This window comes from Dasypus novemcinctus, chromosome 6, assembly GCF_030445035.2.
Source record: "Dasypus novemcinctus isolate mDasNov1 chromosome 6, mDasNov1.1.hap2, whole genome shotgun sequence".
NCBI classification, from domain to species: domain Eukaryota; kingdom Metazoa; phylum Chordata; class Mammalia; order Cingulata; family Dasypodidae; genus Dasypus; species Dasypus novemcinctus.
This window is the reverse complement of record NC_080678.1, coordinates 14,505,052-14,523,051: the sequence shown is the minus strand read 5'-3', so window position 1 is coordinate 14,523,051 and position 18,000 is coordinate 14,505,052. Positions and strand designations below refer to the sequence as shown.

The window sequence follows — 18,000 nt, the reverse complement described above, 5'->3', positions numbered from 1 at the left end:
TTCCCTGTGTACTTCTCAGGCTTTCCATGCACTTTCTAGGTTTCCTATAAACCTAAAGTTCCATGCAAGTGGCAGCTCAGAGAGCAGACAGGCGTGGTTCTTACAATTGTGCTTGAGACCCTCTCATTTGCCAGCCGAAACCCAAATGCAACAAAGTCAGGGTCCAACTTGATCCTTTTGAAACAGAATTAAAGCATTGTTTTGAAAGATAAATGACTTGTTTGATTCAACTGACCAGAGTTTAAAAAAATGAGCAGTGGTTTCCTGACAAACACTTAAGTTTATTTTTCATAGACTGTTGGCAAGACCTGAAAATAAATTCTCACACCACTAGAAGGACAGAAACAAAGAGATCCACTTACTAACATCTGAATATTAAGGTGCTGAATTAAAAAAATAATTTCTAAAATAGTAATGTGGTATAGAGAGATAAGTCTACTCTTTACAAGATATTGTACACTTCGAGATGATCAAATTCTTGATAGGGAAGAATTAGAAAATGCTGCACTTCTTGCCTGCACAGAGTGATTGCCTTAGAAGTTTAGTAATCAGACAAGAAGAATCATTAAATAAATCTCAGAGAAGCAAACCCTCTATTTCTTTTACCTGTCTCTAATAAGATTTGTCAAACTTATTACTTTACTAGAGAGAAATAGATGTTAACTACCTAATTTCAAACAGATTTATATGAAGATTGTAGAAATCACACAGACTTGCTCTGACCAGTTCCTCTATGGATCTTCAGTGGCCCCACCATTGGGGCCAAATGCTCAGTCTGCTCTTCCTTGGCCTCCATGGAGCCTGTGCCTCTCTTACTCCGCCCTATACAACCCTGGGAGCAGTGGGAGGAGTAGTCGCCTACTCTGCACACGACGATCTTACACTGCAGATAGACCACATCATAGTTGTCGAAAAAGTTGAAGGCGTTGAACTTGAACTGGGCCTTGTTCTTCTGGTGGGAGTGGAGGGTAACGTAGGTATTGTCTTTGATGCACCTGATAGGAAGATAAACCCCAGGCCAAAATGATTAAATGAAAGAGAATCAGGGTAGACTCCAGATCTCTAAATTCCAAATAGAGTTCTCCCCACTACTTACTCTATATTTAAAAAGAAAATTTAGAACACTTCCATGAGTGGAAATACTGTTTCTGGCCAGAAATAGATAGGAACCATAAAATAAACACAACAAAAACAAAACAAAGTAATTAAATTCTAGTTAGAGTTTTTGTCTTTAGGAGGCCTATTTTACATTGTCAAAAAATGGCTATCAAGAGCGTTGTTTCTATTATTTAAAGGTGGACTTGGAGTATTTGAAAGTATATATTGTAAACCCTATGGTACCCATTGAAAGTTAAGGAAAGTAGTATAAAAGATACATGAAGGAGGGGGATAAAATGGAGTCATAAAATGCTCAGATAAAGCAGAAGAGGCAGTAAAATGAGGAGAGAGAAAAACAAAAAAACAAAATAACAAAAAGAAAACAATTACTAAGATGGTAGATTTTAATACAGCTATATCAATAATCACTTTAAATGTAAATGGTCTAAACACACCAGTTAAAAGACAGAGATTGTCAGAGTGGATAAAAAACCAATACACAACTAGAAGTTGTCTATAGTATTAAATGTATAAATTCACTTTTAATTATAGTGACTCTGGTTAAAAGTAAAGGGATGGAGAAAGATATACCATATTGAGACTAATCCAAAGAAAGGTGGAGTAGCTATATTAATTTCAGACAATGCAGACTTTAGAACAAAGAAGATTATTAAGAACAAAGACATAACAATCCTAGTTGCAAATGCAGCTAACAACAGAGTGCCAAAATACATAGGGCAAAAAAACTGATAGAACTGCAAGGAGAAATAGATTAATCCATATTAATTATAGTTGGAGACTTCAACACTCTTCTCTCAGTAATTGATAGATAAAGTGGGCAGAAAATCACTAAAGATATAAATGTCCTGAGTAATGCTATCAATCAAGTAGACCTAATTGATATTATAGAACATTCCATTCAACAACAGCAGAAAATACATTCTCTGCAAGCTCACATGGAGAGATGAGCCATAAAACAAACCTCAAATTAAAAAACATAGAAATCACACAAAATATATTCTCAGACTACAGTGGAATTAAACTAGAAATGAATAACAAATATAGCTGGAAAACTCCAAGATATATGGAAATTTAAGAACAGACTTCTAAATAATCCATTAGTCAAACAAATCTCAAGAGAAATTTTAAAATATTTGAATGAAATGAAACGAAAATACAATTTAGCAAAATTTGTGGGATGCAGCTAAAGCAGTGTTCAGAGGGAAATTTATAGTATTAAATGCATATATTAGAGAAGAAGAAAGCTTTAAAATCAATAATTTAAGCTTCCAATGAGGAAACTAGAGAAAGAAGAACAAGTTAAACCCAAATCAAGTGGAAGGAAAAAGTGTTGGTTGTTCAATTCTGGCACCAAACCGAACTTCTCCCCTTGATATATCTGCAAGCAGGATTGAAGGGAAAGCACTATTTCTCTCTCTGACTCAGTGTGGTTTAGTGCACCAAAGGATTTGTTTGGAGCACCTCCCCAACCGTGGTTCATGCCAGCACTGGAAAGTGCTGCATCCTGCCCCTGGCTTTGAGAAACAGGCACTACATCACGGAGACTTGCACAGGCTTTAGGGTGCTGGGGCTGCCACCAATGTAAGCTGTCATTAAATAAGTGGTAGGTTTTTGTTTTTACACGGTTGCCAATTACCACCCACACGCAGTTAACTCCTATTAGAGGGCAAGGGAGCTCTAAAGGCAAACAACCTGTCAAAGCTCTAACTTGCCAAATCCTTTGGTTGACCAGCGGAAGCAGAATGAACGTTGCCACTATACTAAGAGTTGGCCTGGGCTCACCCACCAGCCCACCATGGAGGCCCAAAGTCCTGAGGGCATGAACTCTCTATGGGAGGTCCCATGAAGCCAAACAACCAGAAGCGAAGGGAGATGTGGGTGGGAAAGCGAGGGACAGGACAGCAGTGTTAGCACAAGGGCTTGGCCCAGGACTCTCAGGATTTGAGGGAGGTTGTCCAGGCTGCTGTAACTATTTGTCCCCAACTGGGATCACAGGGGTGGTGAGGGCCCCAGCTCTGTCCCTGGGGCATGGTGAGGATCTTATACACAATGTAATGATTCTGGAGTACCTGTTGAGAAGTCACGGGTTCCCTAAAGGAATGCCAGGTGAACACAACAGCCAACCCAAGAGCCCCTTCCATTTTCCTTACCCCTGCTGGATCAAATCGTGCTTGATGGTTGTAAAGTCATGGGGATCTGGAGAAATTACACAGGTGTCCACGAAGGGCATCAGGTTGGGGTCCTGGGTGTGCAGCATGGCTTGGAGGAAGACCTCCTGGCTCTGGCTGGTGTAGTATGGTGCCAGGCTCCCCTCATGCCGGGATGCGGGCGACTCCAGGAACGATATGGACACGTCGTAGTTGGCCCCCTTGCGTGGGCTGTCAGCCCCGTGAGCAGCGTCGGCTGTTGGCGGGCCGTCCACCCTGCAGGTGAACTTCAGCTGGGGCACCTTGTGCCGCACGATGACGGGGCTGGGATGGCCCCGGATTCTGCCTCTGATGGAGTTGGAGTAGCTGAGGGAGCCGAGGTGTTCCTGTGAGGGTGAGAGGAGGCTTGGTGGCCAGGGTGCTTGGCTTCCGCCAGCACCTTCCTCTCTGAGAAGAGGGATCTCCTCACCCCCTTGCTTGGTGCCAACTTGCTGTGTGGCCTGACCTCTGTGGTACAAATGCCTGAACGTCCTCACTCCTTCCAAGGGCTCTGGGTGCAAGTGGGGAGCCCCTGGACAGATAAGCCTGTGAAGGCCCATGCAGGCTGTGGGTCTCACTGGCTCCGAGCTCCCTCTTGGCTGAATTCCTCCGCACAGTCCCTTCCCTCAGACTTGTGCTCTGTTCCAGGCAACCACAGAGCATCACCTCATGGGACATCTCCCAGCTTCCCCAGTCCTTGTTTCCTGAGCTGCGGTCCTGACACTGCTGACCTCTGCTCTCAGCCTTGTTCCTTCCAATCCACCAAGTTCCTTCCAATCCACCAGGACTTGTTGCCTCCTTCCCGGAGCCCCATGTGGACGCCGAGAGGCTCAGCCTGCCCAGGGACATTTGTGGAAATCGGGTCCTGAGATATTCTGCCTCAGAACCCTTAAGGACTGCCCTGTCAGCTTACACCTGGGTTTCTCAACATTTTTTCTATTCTTGACAGCCCAGCGGACACTTGAGACCTCTTCTTTCCTACTTGTCCCCAACCCCTCCTCTAGCCATGAAATTTTAATACAACAAATATACTGCATAAACTGTGCAAATGTACTGTATACTGTGCTTTATACATAAAAGGACTAAGATATTTTTTTTATGCTAAGAATCAATATGCTCCCCTCCCCCCCAGGGGATGATTTGTCCTTGTTAAGAATGCACAACTTAGAATAAGAGCCAGAATCCAAAGCCCCAAGCCCCTCCCTCCCCACCTCTCCAACCTAACCTCAGGCTTCCCTGGGCTCACACAGGCCCCACATCTCTTCCTCCACCCTTCAATCGAGCTGCTGCCTCAGGGCCTTTGCACTCGCTTATTCCTCTGCAGGAAGCCTCCTCCTGCTTCTCTTTACCTGCCTGCTTCGTTGTGTCTTGAAGTCCTCAGCATCTCGACCACCTTATTCAAAGTGGCTTCCCTTCCACCCCAAATCACTCTTCTGTCCCCTCCCTTGGTTCGTGTCTCTTCCTCCTCTTCCCTGTAAAAAGGCTCTCATTTCTGTGTTTGCTCGGTGTCTGCTTCCCCGTGCTGGCATGTCCACGTGGATGAGTGGGGACAGTGCCAGTCTTGTTGGCCATCTGTCCTTAGCACCTGAACATGGCTTGGTCACTGACTGAATTCAGGCACCGACCTGATGTGGTGGTGGCCTGGCACTGGCCGTTACCCCAGGCCATTCCTGTCCCCATGATGTCCTCTGACCCCAGCACACATGGCTTGCTCAGGGCGCTGGGCCAGCCAGTGCCAGAGAGGACATTTTGCAGGGGCCTCCCTGAGGGCCCAGAAGCTTCCGGAGCTGCCCTCTTCCCATTCACAGGGAGGCTTCCAGCTTAGCTCCTGGGGCAGAAACCTCTGAGTTAGAAATAGGAATTTTCAGAGCAAAAAGAATAAGAATGATTATGGTCTGTACAACCGAATAGACGAAATGTGAAGTATGCAGTGCAAACTGTAACTTGGCACCATGTAGACTGAGTAAATTCAACTTCAAAAATATTGAGTGTTGTTTTAAGTGGGGATGGCAGGGAAGTGGACTTGGCCCAGTGGTTAGGGCGTCCGTCTACCACATGGGAGGTCCGCGGTTCAAACCCTGGGCCCCCTTGACCCGTGTGGAGCTGGCCCATGCGCAGTGCTGATGTGCACAAGGAGTGCCCTGCCATGCATGGGTGTCCCCCGTGTAAGGGAGCCCCGCGCGCAAGGAGTGTGCCCCATAAGGAGAGCTGCCCAACGCGAAAGAAAGTGCAGCCTGCCCAGGAGTGGCACCGCACACATGGAGAGTTGACCCAGCAAGATGACGCAACAAAAAGAGACACAGATTCTTGTGCCGCTGACAACAACAGAAGCAGACAAAGAAGAACACGCAGCAAATAGACACAGAGAACAGACAACTGGGGGGGGGGGGAAGGGGAGAGATAAATAAAAATAAATCTTTAAAAATTAAATAAATAAATAAATGGGGATGGCAAAGAACAAGAATGGCAAATGATCTTGCTTTTAAACATGTTACCTTGTTAAATATACCAAGAAAAATGATTTCATGGTCATACATTCTTCCTATATCTTTGGGATATGTGTTTTCTTAACTTTAATGCCATTGTTTATTGAAACAAACATGTGGGTAATATAAAGTGAATAAACATATATTTCATTGTGGGCAAATGTCCTAGATATTTGCATTCTCGAATGTAAAATATAGCTAGCTAGCTGGGTTGAAACACAGCAGTCAGTCAGACAGACAGACAGACAACCTGTCTTCTCCCATGCCCACTGCCATAGTTTACACATGGTGGGGATGCACTCATGTTGATAAAGACACATGTCGTGGAAAACGCTTTGGGGGCTAGGAAGAGATGATCAATCAATACACCCAACTCACGCATCCGTCCATTAACACTTGATGTGGCAAAGGCCTCAGTGTGTATCCCAAGTTTCCCAAAGGCAGGGAAGTTTCAGGCCAACGAGCAAGCTGCTCCAGGTCTCCCCGATCTCAGAAATGAAGTCACGGCTCATGTCTCTCCTCTGTCCCCGTCCGGGTCTTTAACAGGTGCCTGGACTTTCCAAGCTCCTCTCCTGGGCCTCCACCCACAGAAGGGACCACTCCCTGGTCAGTTTCTTACCTGCTGGACAGTGCCGCAGTGGCCATAGGGAATGCTGAAGATCAGGTAGCGCCCCGTGACTCGGGGACGACACCGCGCATCATTTAAGTGGACGTCCCAGGAGGAGTAGCCCAGCCTCCGGAGATAGGCCCGGTCGATCACGGCTTGGAATTGGTGAGGCAGGCAGGAGAGCTGGGCTGCAGTGGAGGAGAGCGGGGAGGTTCTCACAGTGGGCACCTGGTGCCCGATGCAAAGGCGGGGGTGGCGGTTTGCTTTATAAAAGGACGTGGGGAAGGGCCCTGGGCTGGGGCGGGCTCAGCTCTCCTCACCCCCTCACTTGGCTCCACGTTGGTGGACTTTATTTCTAGTCCCCTTTCCCGTCAAGGCTTTAGAGGCACGCCAAGTGTGGGGGATGCTTAGCCTCACAGTAGGATTTGAAGGACAGCTCATTTCACATGCTGAGAACACCTGAGCCTGAACACACATCCACTGGCTCTTTGCATGAGAAAAGAGTGGAAGCAAAGGGGGTGGGAGCTCCTTTCCCAACCTCCTAAAGCCCAGAAAGTGGAAGGAAATATGAGATCCCAATGGAAACACAGAAGCTGCCACCGCCCCCCCACCCACCCGAGAAGCTGGTTCCCCAAACAGCCGCAGACCCTAGCAGGGGACCAGACTTTACCGTTGCCCTTTGGAACAAGAGAGTCAGCTGGACCTGCTGAGGGGAGAAAAATGAAAAGCAAATGTCAGTTATGCTGAATGAAACACTGGAAGAGGACGACGCAACCACCAGTAGGTATGAAACGCAGCTAAGTGCGCTCATGTGATTTCACTGCTAAAACCGGAGTTCAGGGATACCCAGGGAGGGGCCGTGGCAGGTGCCACGTGGTGTTGAGAATATGGGTGCCACCAGCTCCATGTTTGCCAGTGCAAGAGAAGAGGAAACAAAGGGCTCTGCGGGTTACAGACGCGGCCACGTCTGAACCGTGACCACTGTCCCGTCCCACACAGGTGGCGTGCTTGGGACTCAGGCTGGGAAGATGCTGTCTGGTTACCAAAGGTTTCCCCAGACACAGAGCAAGTCGGGGAACCCCGAGCCGAGGCGCAGCCCAGGAAGAACGGCCGTCAGATTCGCTCAACGTGCCCTTGGGACAAGGGGACCTATCAAAAAGGACCCCTCCCCATGGTGTAGAATCCAAGAATGGACACTAGATTACCAGGTGGAGCAGGGCCCCACAGCTCCAGCAGCGGCTGGAACTGTGTACAGACATGACGAGGGGAAGGCTTGGAGGCGAGGACCCCGGGAGGCCCAGCGCCGTCACACGGCTGGGCCTCTGTCCTTCGCAATGCCACCCCGATAGCTTTTCTATTTAAGCCCCACTTCTACGCGAAACGGGAGTTCTCCGACATGGAGGTAAAAGCAAGGATAATTCCTCTGATTTAACTGAAAAACGACGAAAGGAACAGACAAAGTGAGAGCAGATCTGTTCGCCAAGCCTCCGAATCCTCTAACTCCTTGAGGCTTCCATGGGCAAACTTAGGACAGACGTGAGGACACAGAGGCGGACGGCCCTGGGAACTCAGACTGCCAAGACAGAGACAGGGGACAAGAAAGAATACTCGGACAAGTGGAGGCCACGTCCTGGCTGAAAAGCTCACAAGGAAACTCAGGATATTTTAGGGTGTCTTTCTGAAACTTGTGAGGGTCAAGGTGAAGAGTGTGATGCCCTTGACGGAGCCTGAAAAACGGGCAGGAAGACCTGCCGTGTAACTGATAGCAGCGACCTTCATGTCCTTAAACACTGCAGTGCACGGGCACTCCACGCGCCGACCTCATAACCTTGTAGCTCTATTTCTGAACAAAAAGACTGAAATTGTGCTAACGTGGCATTAGACAAAGCTGACGAATCAAATCCCAGGTATTTAGGACTAAAGCATTTATCACCCAGCTTCCACCACACCCGCGCCCTATAGCATTTGTCTTGTCTTCCCTGGGTCTGGAGCCCTGGTCCCAGCTGCCGTTCCCTGGGGGGTGTGGATTTTGACCTTGGGAGGCCTGGGAGGAGGAGGAGGCCTTACTCCGGGGGCGGGGGCGGGCCCCGGGAGGGGCGTGGCGGCCGCGGCGGAAGGTACCTGCGCAGACCACGCCCGCGTCCTCGCGGTGGCGGCAGTCGTGGCGCGCCCAGCCCGCGTGGGCGCAGCGCTCCAGCGCCGCCTCGTGGCCCGCGCAGCGCACGTCGTCCAGCAGGATGGGCCCCGTGCCCGCGCCGAAGCGGCCGTGCCCCGGCGCGGCCAGCGCGCGCCCGCAGCCCAGGCGGCGGCACACGACGCGGGCGTTCCTGATGTTCCAGTGGTCGTCGCACACCGTGCCCCACGCGCCCTGGTGCCGCACCTCCACCCGCCCCGCGCACCGGCTCGGCCCGCCGGCCAGGCGCAGGGGCCGCTCTGCGGGAGGCAAGAGGAGAGACCGCCGGTTACGCTCCCGCCGCTGGACGGCACTGCCGGGTGTCGCTTGTCGTGGGCAGTAGAGAACACCGACACCGCCGGGGTTCCAGTCCTGATCGTATTGCTCGCTGGCCCTCTCTCCAGCTCTCCATGGAAAGTAAAGCCTTAGTAACCTGAAGCCCTCGAGGGACGACCGTTTTGGCGAGGCTAGTTTCTCAGATACCTAAGGACCTACGCTTTAAAGGAAAATACTAAAAACGAAAACACAACAGAAGAAACCAAGAGGGCAAAGCAAAAGCAGCAACAAACTTGTGGAAGACAATCGTCCTAAAATGAGGCATTGCAAAAACATTTAATTTTACTCTTGATGAGTCAGAGCCAGTAATTTTACTAAAAAAAACTATGTTAGGTGACCTAGGGATTTTGCCCCTGGGTATTTACTCAAGATAAATGACAATACGTGGCCACAGAAAGATTTGTACGTGATGCTCACAGCAGCTTTCACCACAGTGGCCAAGGACATCTACAGGAGAATGGGTAAATAAAATGTGGTATGTCCACACAATGTAATATCAATAAACAAGAAAAAAAAAGGAACAGAGTATCTATACATGGAACCACATGGGTGAATTTCAAAAATAATTAGTTGAGCTAAAGAAGCCAGACACAAAAGAGCACATAATACGTGATTTCAATTCTGTGAGATTCGGGAAAAGCAAACCTCACCTACAGGGGAAGGAAGCACATCAGTGGTTGCCTGGGGAGGAGGTAGGAGGGACTGCTGCAAAGGAGCATGGGGGAGCTTTCTCGGGCGATGAAATTGTCCTTCACCTTCGGGGTGGGTGGTGGTTACACAGCTGTGTACATTAGACACAATCATAGATGTGTGTGTTTTATTGTATATATGTTATGCTTTCAAAATTGATTTAAAAAGCAAATATACTAAAAACTACATTTTATTGGAGGTGCCCCCGCCATAGACCTGTAGGAAATGATTTGTCTTCCCATAAACTGGTCTTCAGTAATTGTGGTTTTCCATGTCCTGCTCTGTTTGGCAGAGAGCAGATGCTCTGATGTGTAAGGTCTAGGCTGGTTGCTCTCTCCTTGGCTGATTTGTTGCTGTAAGGTTGGGAGCAAGAATAACCCGTGCTTGTTAAGAACTATGAATAAAGACCGTTATCTTTGGAGTAACTTCTCAGGAGGTTCATTGTGGGTTTAATGACAGCTTTCAAAAGTTTTTAATGCTGATATCTTAATTCCTGGCCATGTTTCAAGGTAAAATTTACCACAAAGCTAATGTGTTACCATACTTTATTACTCTTCTAAATGCTGTTTTGCAATAGTCATTAATTTGTTCACATGTTAGTCTTGTCTCCTTAATTATGTTACAAGCTATAAAGGGGTATGATTAATCTTGTTTCTACCCCAGTTATTATGTGTGACCCTAGGCAAATTGCTCACTTTTTAAGTACCTGTTTCTTCCCATGTAAAAAAGGGCCCACCCATCATATTTCCATTCCAGAGCATGAGATTGAATGAGAATAGGTAAGGTAGCCACACTGAGCAAATGCTATACAAACGTGAGCTATTATCTCATCACAACCATAACCACAGCCATTATCACCACCACCATCTTCAAAATCATCATCATCTCTCAGACAGTTGCTATCAAGCAGAATAAACTGTAGAGAAAAAGAGGCTCAAGACATAAAAGTTGCTTGGCTTTCAGGTCTAATAGCAAGTTGAAAAATAACTAAAATTTGGTTTATGTGAGGTACTAACTGGCATTTTATTTCCAAAGTGAGCTTCTCTAACATTCTTTGATGGTTTTCAGACCAGGAGTTGTCTACATGGGCTATCTGCCAAGTGTGCTCTGAGGAGGACATGAGAGAGGAAATGGGGTGCTAAAACCACTCCTCACTGTCAGTCCACAGCAAGCTGGACACCTGGGCACACCATGGGCCATTAGGGGTTGGGGTGTGTGAGAGTGAGTTTCCAGGTCTGGGGACCGGGGCGTGGGAGCAGGATGAGCAGGATGCAGCATCTCAGCCTGTCCCTGGCACACCAAGCCAGGGTCCTCCACAGGAGGGCCGTTCAGCCAATGGATGGAGAACACACTTGAGACCTATGGGAGGTCCGAGCACACGATGAGCCCCTGGTGCCAAACCGTGGCTCCTCAGGGGGCTTTGCACCCCCTGATGGCTGTGTCTGGAAGGTTCTTCCCCTAGGTGTTTGCAAGGCTCATTCCCTCACCTCCTTTATGTCTTTGCTCAACTGCACATTAAATTGCACCCCCAGTCTACCTTTTCTGCTCTACTTTTCATTTTTTCCATAGTATTAATCACTTTTCAAATGCCATATTGCTATGGAATTATATTATGTTTTGTGATGTATTATATATACTACATGTATGCTACATAAGCATTATCCTACTATAAAAGTAAATAAAATTTATTTAGTGTTAATGCATATTATTTTTTGCCTGTGTCCTCCTCTAGAACATCAAATCCCATTAGGGCAGAGATTTTTGGCTCAGAGTAGGGGCTCAAATATTTGTTGAGTGAATACAGTTTTTACGAAAAGTAGAATAAATGGAAGATCAAGTGGTTCCGTCATTCCTTCCCTCCGTGCTCCACCTGGAGGAAAGGGAGTCCAGCGTTGTGTGTGAGGAGCCCTGGGATCATGATATCTCCCCTGCCAGATATGGGGGCATTTTGGGGACTTTGAGTTGTCCTAAATGATATTGCAGGGACAGATGCTGAAAAACATTATATATCCTGCCATAACTCCCTGCATGTGCTGGGGTACTATAATCCATGCAGTGCAGCAGTGCTCCAAAACGTACTCACCACATGGAATGAATGTGCCTCGATGATGAAAGAGGTTGTTGATGTGGGAGGAGTGGGGGTGGGGGGTGGGTATGTGGGAACCTCATATATTTTTTAATGTAACATTTTTTTGTGATCTATGTATCTTTAAAAAAATACAATTAAAAAATAAATTAATTTTTAAAAAAGAAAATAAAACAGCCCTGTGAAGGGGATGTGCTGGGTCTATGGCCAGGAGGGAGGGGGTGCCTTCCCTGAAGGAAAGGCCTCGAGTTGGAGAAGTGGGGACAACGCAGGGGAAGGCAAGGTAGGGGGAGAGGGGCTGCATCCTAGTGCAGCGTCCTGCAGCTCCCAGCCCGTGGCAGAGCTGGGAGCACCCAAACTGAGTCTGGAGCCCAGAAAACTGCTGGCTCGCGACATGGCTGCAACTGTGTCCCTAGAAACTCAAAATGACCCACGGAGAAGACCATTAGTATATGGACTATATATACTCTTCCAGGGGTTTGAAACATTTCTGAATGTGATAAACAGACTCAGAAGGGCGTGTGCTCACACATGTGCCTGCACATATACACCTACGGGCTCACAACATGTCTCAGTAAAGAATGGGAAACTTGATTGAAAAAGTAATACCATCCTAACAGTGTTAATAGGGATACAGTAATTTTAGGGCTTAGAAAGAAATTAAATGTTACCAGGTGAAGGGACCATGTCTGCATCAACCGAAAGTGTCACTGTAAAAAAGGAAAAAAAAAAAAGCTTTGAAAAGTGCACACCCTCAAAGTCAGTTTTAACAATAATAACATATTTAGAGAATATTTATAGCTGAAAAAGAATCAAGTGTTTTCTCAAATTTCAGACAACAGATTATTTTGTTAAGTTTCTACTTTGGCCTAGATATAGAAATACAGTCCATGAAGTTTTATGTTCTCGGCATCAAAATGTGACAAGTAGCATTGTATCCTGCTTATTCTAGTAAGGATGAATAAAAAAGCATTACATTTTGTGGGAACCAGATTTACAGGGGCTGAAAATGAAGAGAAATAATTCAAGGCAGATCCTTTAGAAATATTTTTGAATGAGAGAAAGATCATCTTTGAGAGGCCTGATTTCATTTTAAAATTACGTAGAGGGAAGAAAGCAGGAAAAGGGACTTTATGATAGACTACGGAGAATAAATTATTATGAAAATTAGAAAAATAAAAATGAATTTAAAAAATTATTGTGAAAATAAATGTTAATCTAGCAATAGGCAGATGATTGTTACCAGGTAATGCCAGTGCTTTGGTTGAGATTGGATCCATGGCTTCTAAAAAAAAAATTGTAAGCATTAAAATTTGGCTTCATTGAAATTTTACACTGCAGACTATGGAAAGAAACCTGTGCCATATTAGTATGCAATAAAATCCATCCTGATCATTTTTCTTGTATATTTACATATTTGGGTTAAGTGGTGTATGAGAGACTGGTATTTTGCAAGGCAGATCAGTAAAAATTCCCATGTACAGTATAAAATATAAATAAAATAGAAGAAAGCAGCAGAGCCTTGTTACTGCAGGGTCAGTGTCACAAGGATTTGGAGAAGTGACACAGGTGGACTCATCAGCAAAGCTGAGAGCAGGAAGGAACTGGCATGGGAATTAGGAGACCAGCTTTGCTGGCTCCACTTCTGTGATCTTGGACAAGCCTCTTCCTTCTCTGGGCCTCACTTTCCTCCAGAATGAGGGTGGTGTGCAGAGCCTGACTTGTTAAGTGGGGCCCATAACCTTTGAGAACCTGTTAGAAATGCAGAATTCAGGCCCCACTGGGGGCCACAGAACCAGAATCTGCATTTTAACAAGTTCTCCAAGTGGTTGCCAGGCATGTCAGCATTTGAGACTCTCTAAGCTCTCCTCCAGGGTTGACATTTGACGCTATTTTATCTCATTCATCGTGTCCCCAGCATCTGCCTTCCCTGTGTTTCAGAATCATAACCAGCGTTGGGGGAGCAGCCTGCAGTCTGCTCTGGGAGGGCCTGGGGTAGGACGAGCAGGCTTCCCCTGACTTCTCCTAGGGAATGCAGAAGTCTTGCTCTTGGCACACAAACTCTCACTGGGCTGGGGTTTCTGGGAGAGTCCCTCACCAGGGCTACTTCAAGAGTCAGAGAGCATACCTGGTGGAGAAGATGCTTCATCTGAAGAGGGAGTGGTATCTGCAAATGGAGAAGAACCAAGCTCAAATATCAGTGGAAAGAAAATGCCAGGTTTTGGTCTGACCAACAGTGTGCACAAGGGTGTTATTAAAAAATTAGTTATGGCTTAAAATATATAGAGTTTCTATTTGGGATATTGGGAAAGTTTTGGTAATGGATGGTGGTGATGGTAGCACAACACTGTGAATGTAATTAACAGCACTGAAATACATATTAGAATGTGGTTAAAAGGGGGAAATTTTAGGTTTATATATGATGCTAGAATAAGATTAAAAAAAAATCCATGGAACTGCACAACACAAATAGTGAACTCTAAGTTAAACTGTGGACTACAGTTAGTAGTACAATTATAAAAATGTGCTTTTGTCAATGATAACAAATGTACCACACCAATGCAAGTTGTTAATAATAGGGTGGTATATGGGAATCTTGTATTTTATGCATACTTTTTATGAAAACCACAACTTCTCTAAAAAAAAATTAGTGGCTGAAATCAGAAGGGTAAATGGGTAGCACCAACACTGTTACAACCTGGTCCTCTTGTGTGTGTTTGGGTTTACTGGGTAGGTCAAAGAAAGCATCACTCAAAATGTCATGCACGGCAGAGCAGGTGAGGTGGGAACCCCAGCCCAGCATCCTTGGGCACATTTGAGCAAGACCAGGGCCGCGAGGAGAAGGGCTTTCCTGGTGGAGGGGCCACTCCTGTGTCTGTGGAGGATCAAGGAGAATGAGAAGTTTAATTTCTAATGAAAAGGACGCTCAGGTTTCTGTTTACATTGGGACTTACGCCACAAATAAAATGTTCAGTATGTATGTTCACTTTCCATTTACAAAGAGAAAAAGTCGATCCTATTTAACTTAAGGAATTTGATAGGCAGAAAATATTACCAAAGGGAGTGTCCACTTCTGCTGAGGATGGAGGTGCATCTGTGTATAAACAAAGAGAATAAGATGTTTATGGTGGGAAGGGCCATAAAATAAGCTCATTCTCTAAATAGAGCATGACAAATGAGAAGTCGATCGTGTTAATTTAAACAACACAATGAGAGAGACTTTACCAGATGGAGTGGTCATGTCTGCCAAGTCTGAAGAGGTATCTACAGACAAGAGAAGAAACCTAAGTAGTGGACAGGATGTGTGTTTCTTTTTTTACTGAGGCTTATGTTGGGGACAAAATGCTCAAGAAACAGCCTAGTTTGGTAAATAGAACTTGAAGAAGGAACACTCAGTGGGACAGTAGATGGTGTTTACCTGGGGTGTAGTTCACAGCTGTTGAGGCTGAAGCTGCAGATGAACAAAAATAAAAGCTAACAAGTCAGACACATTAAGCACAGATGTTTCTAAAAGACGCAGAGGATGTAAAGGTGGCCACGTCCACAGACCAGGGTGACTGGCCCGGCTTGTCTTCCTACTGTCCAGACAAGCGCTATGGCAGGGCATTTCAGGGTCTTCCCTAACCTCCAAGCCCTGCCTCCACTCCTGGGTTCTCCATTCCTCTTGCTTGCCCACCCCTTACTGCTTCCCTTGGAGGGAGAACAGATCCCCTGTCTGGAGGGCAGTGGTCAATGGTTCAATTTCTTGAGCGTGTGGGGCTAATCTAACCAAGTGTCTGTGAATGGAAGACTTGCTTTCCTTCCCCCCAAAACTGTGGGAGGCAGTGACCCAGGAATGGTCAGATCTGCAGACTGGAGCTTTCCCAGGTGGGCTGTCCCAATGCCTAGACTGAGGGTGAGAAGGGGTTTTCACCTTCCCACCCAGTGATAGAGGCCACAGTTTGGCATTCCATCCAATTCTCAATCGGCAGCACCAGGAGTAGGGAAGCACCTCCTCTTTATTGTACCCCTGCTCAAAAGTCCTACTCTGGGGGGTGGGAGGGTAGGGGAGTGTTTGTAAAAAAATAATTACAAAAGGGAAGGAAATATAGGCACATAAAATTGACTGTGATACATAAATACATGTAACAGTAAGGTAAGCACAAGCTAAGGAGGAGAACAAAGGCCGATCAACCCAGTTTGGGGATCCAGGAGGCTTTTCAAAGAAGTAATAAAATATGAAAAACTAATACCTGGGAATTGAAAAATTGAAAATAATTGAGAAGAAAATGAGAGAGGGAAGTCACTAGAGGGAGACTCAAACTCAGAGAAAAATTTCTGAAAAACAGACAAGCAAACAAACTCCAATACACAATTTGTAAAGTTCTTGAACCCAGAGTTACATCACAAACTCCTCAGAAAATTCTAACCAGCATTCCCTCGAAATCTCTTTCACAGCTCTGTATCCCCAGTGCTTTGGCACAGACCCCAGCCCACAGCCCAGCTGGTCCCCTCTGACTGCTGGTGAATCTCTAAGAAGGGCCAGGGAAAACCGTGGCTTGACTCTTTGCCATTCTGTCCACACCCAGTTTGTGGCTGGTCTCCAGGAGAAACTCCTTCCATGGGTGATTACGTTAGGCAATTAAGTTAGACAGTGGGGCAAATGAATAATACTTCATTGTTTTAATGGACTTGATTAGCTGTTTGTTTGAATTGGATGAAATAATTTTTCCCTTGGTTTATGCATCTGGTATTAAGTCACTGTTGAGAAATCCAGGGATGGCCTTTATGAATTGGGCCAGTATAAACATATTTTAAAACTCAACATAGAAGATTACAACAGAATCAAAGAATTTGACCAGAACATAAATATTTGTTTGATGAACTTATTGGAAAGACAAACAGCATAATTGATAGCAAGCAAGATGGAACTCAAAATAACATTAAAATTACCTGTTGAAGTGGTTACAGCAGTAGTCAAAGATGCTGGAAATAAGCAAAGGTAATTGGTTAAAACCCACCAAATAGCAAACAAGAATGGTTTGATAATTAACTTGTTTTCTTCCCTCTGTCCCTGTAGCCCTGCAACCATGGCCTTCATTTATGCTGGTGCTGGGTGAAATGGTCAAGAAAAGTAGATATGGTTTTTGCCCTTAAAGAGCAGATAGTCATATGGGAAGACAGGTGTGATGAAACGATCACACAAGGAAATGCAAACTTGCAATGGTAACAAGAATGGTGAAGGAGAGTTCCATCATGCTGGGAAAACCTAAGACAGGGTGACCCAACATAGCCAAGGAGGTCCCCTCTCCACCGTCCCCCACCCCCCACCATCACGTGCCTGGCCTTCTACTCAAACACAATGATAACCTGATATCCACTGCCCAAAAGGCTGTACTGGCCTTGGCCCCGATGGCATGACAAAGGCTACCCTGCTCTCCCATTTGCCCCCATTTGCAATGCAGTGGAAAAAGGGCATTACCAGGTGAGAGAGTGACTTCTGCCACACTGGAAGTTGTGTCTGAATCTGAATAGGAGACACAAAAAAGAATGATAGCCCATTGATCATAAAATTTTCATATGTTTTCTGGTTACACACCAATCTCTCATTACTGTAGTTTCTTTTCCCAGGCTTTGTTGTTGGAAAATTTTAAGTATAAGCACTAGTTCTTTCTACCCTCCTCCCAAGAATAGTTTAAGTACCCAAATTAAAAACACATGAACCATTGTAAAAGAAAATTTCCCTGAAATGAAACAGGTTTCTCTGTTCTTTTAAGCAAAAGGGATTGAACACATTTAACCTGCACACTTCAGGCTCTTATGAAGAATAGCATTGTTCTCAGGGCTATAAAACAGAACTGTCTCGAAGGACGGGGAGGTAAGTGGGCATTTTTGCCCTACTTTCCACATTTAGAAAGTCTTGTGACAGTTTATGGTTTTCTGAATGCTTTCGTGGCTATCAGGCTACCTGCTAGCATTTTCTGGCCTTGAAACCTGGCCCCTCCATAATGTTCTGCCCCCCCTCCAGCCCCCACATCTCATCTCCAACAACCAGTAGGGAGGTCAGACAGCCAATTTTTACATGAATGTGTAGACAGTAAGAAAAACGGGCTCTGAGCCAAGAGGCTCTGTAGCCACACGGAGGTTCCATCAAGTGAAAGAACTTTATTTGAGCTTGGATGTTGGGGCCTCGATTGGCTGCATAGAGACCGTCTTTGTTTTCCAAGGGGTTAATTCTGCCAACAAGTGACTCCTGGGTTAGTGGGGTATAATTGTACTATCTTGGTAGAATTCTACACAGGAATATTCCTTAGGTGTTAATAGTAAGAGGACAAATC

The 18,000-nt window shown here is 45.8% G+C and overlaps 1 protein-coding gene across 1 annotated transcript in view; it reads right to left on the bottom strand.

The window, feature by feature from the left end:
• Positions 1-260: 260 nt before the first annotated feature.
• The window catches only part of LOC131278870 (scavenger receptor cysteine-rich domain-containing protein DMBT1-like), a 31,416-nt gene continuing 13,676 nt past the window's right edge, over positions 261-18,000 (bottom strand). The window contains exons 4-14 of the mRNA XM_071215541.1: positions 15,102-15,134; positions 14,909-14,947; positions 14,739-14,777; positions 13,812-13,850; positions 12,927-12,968; positions 12,355-12,393; positions 8,520-8,831; positions 7,069-7,104; positions 6,411-6,586; positions 3,270-3,652; positions 261-995 (exon numbers count right to left, since the gene is read on the bottom strand). Coding sequence (XP_071071642.1) covers positions 704-995; positions 3,270-3,652; positions 6,411-6,586; positions 7,069-7,104; positions 8,520-8,831; positions 12,355-12,393; positions 12,927-12,968; positions 13,812-13,850; positions 14,739-14,777; positions 14,909-14,947; positions 15,102-15,134 — 1,430 coding nt within the window. The 3' untranslated portion in view covers positions 261-703. The remainder of the gene's footprint in view (positions 996-3,269; positions 3,653-6,410; positions 6,587-7,068; positions 7,105-8,519; positions 8,832-12,354; positions 12,394-12,926; positions 12,969-13,811; positions 13,851-14,738; positions 14,778-14,908; positions 14,948-15,101; positions 15,135-18,000) is intronic.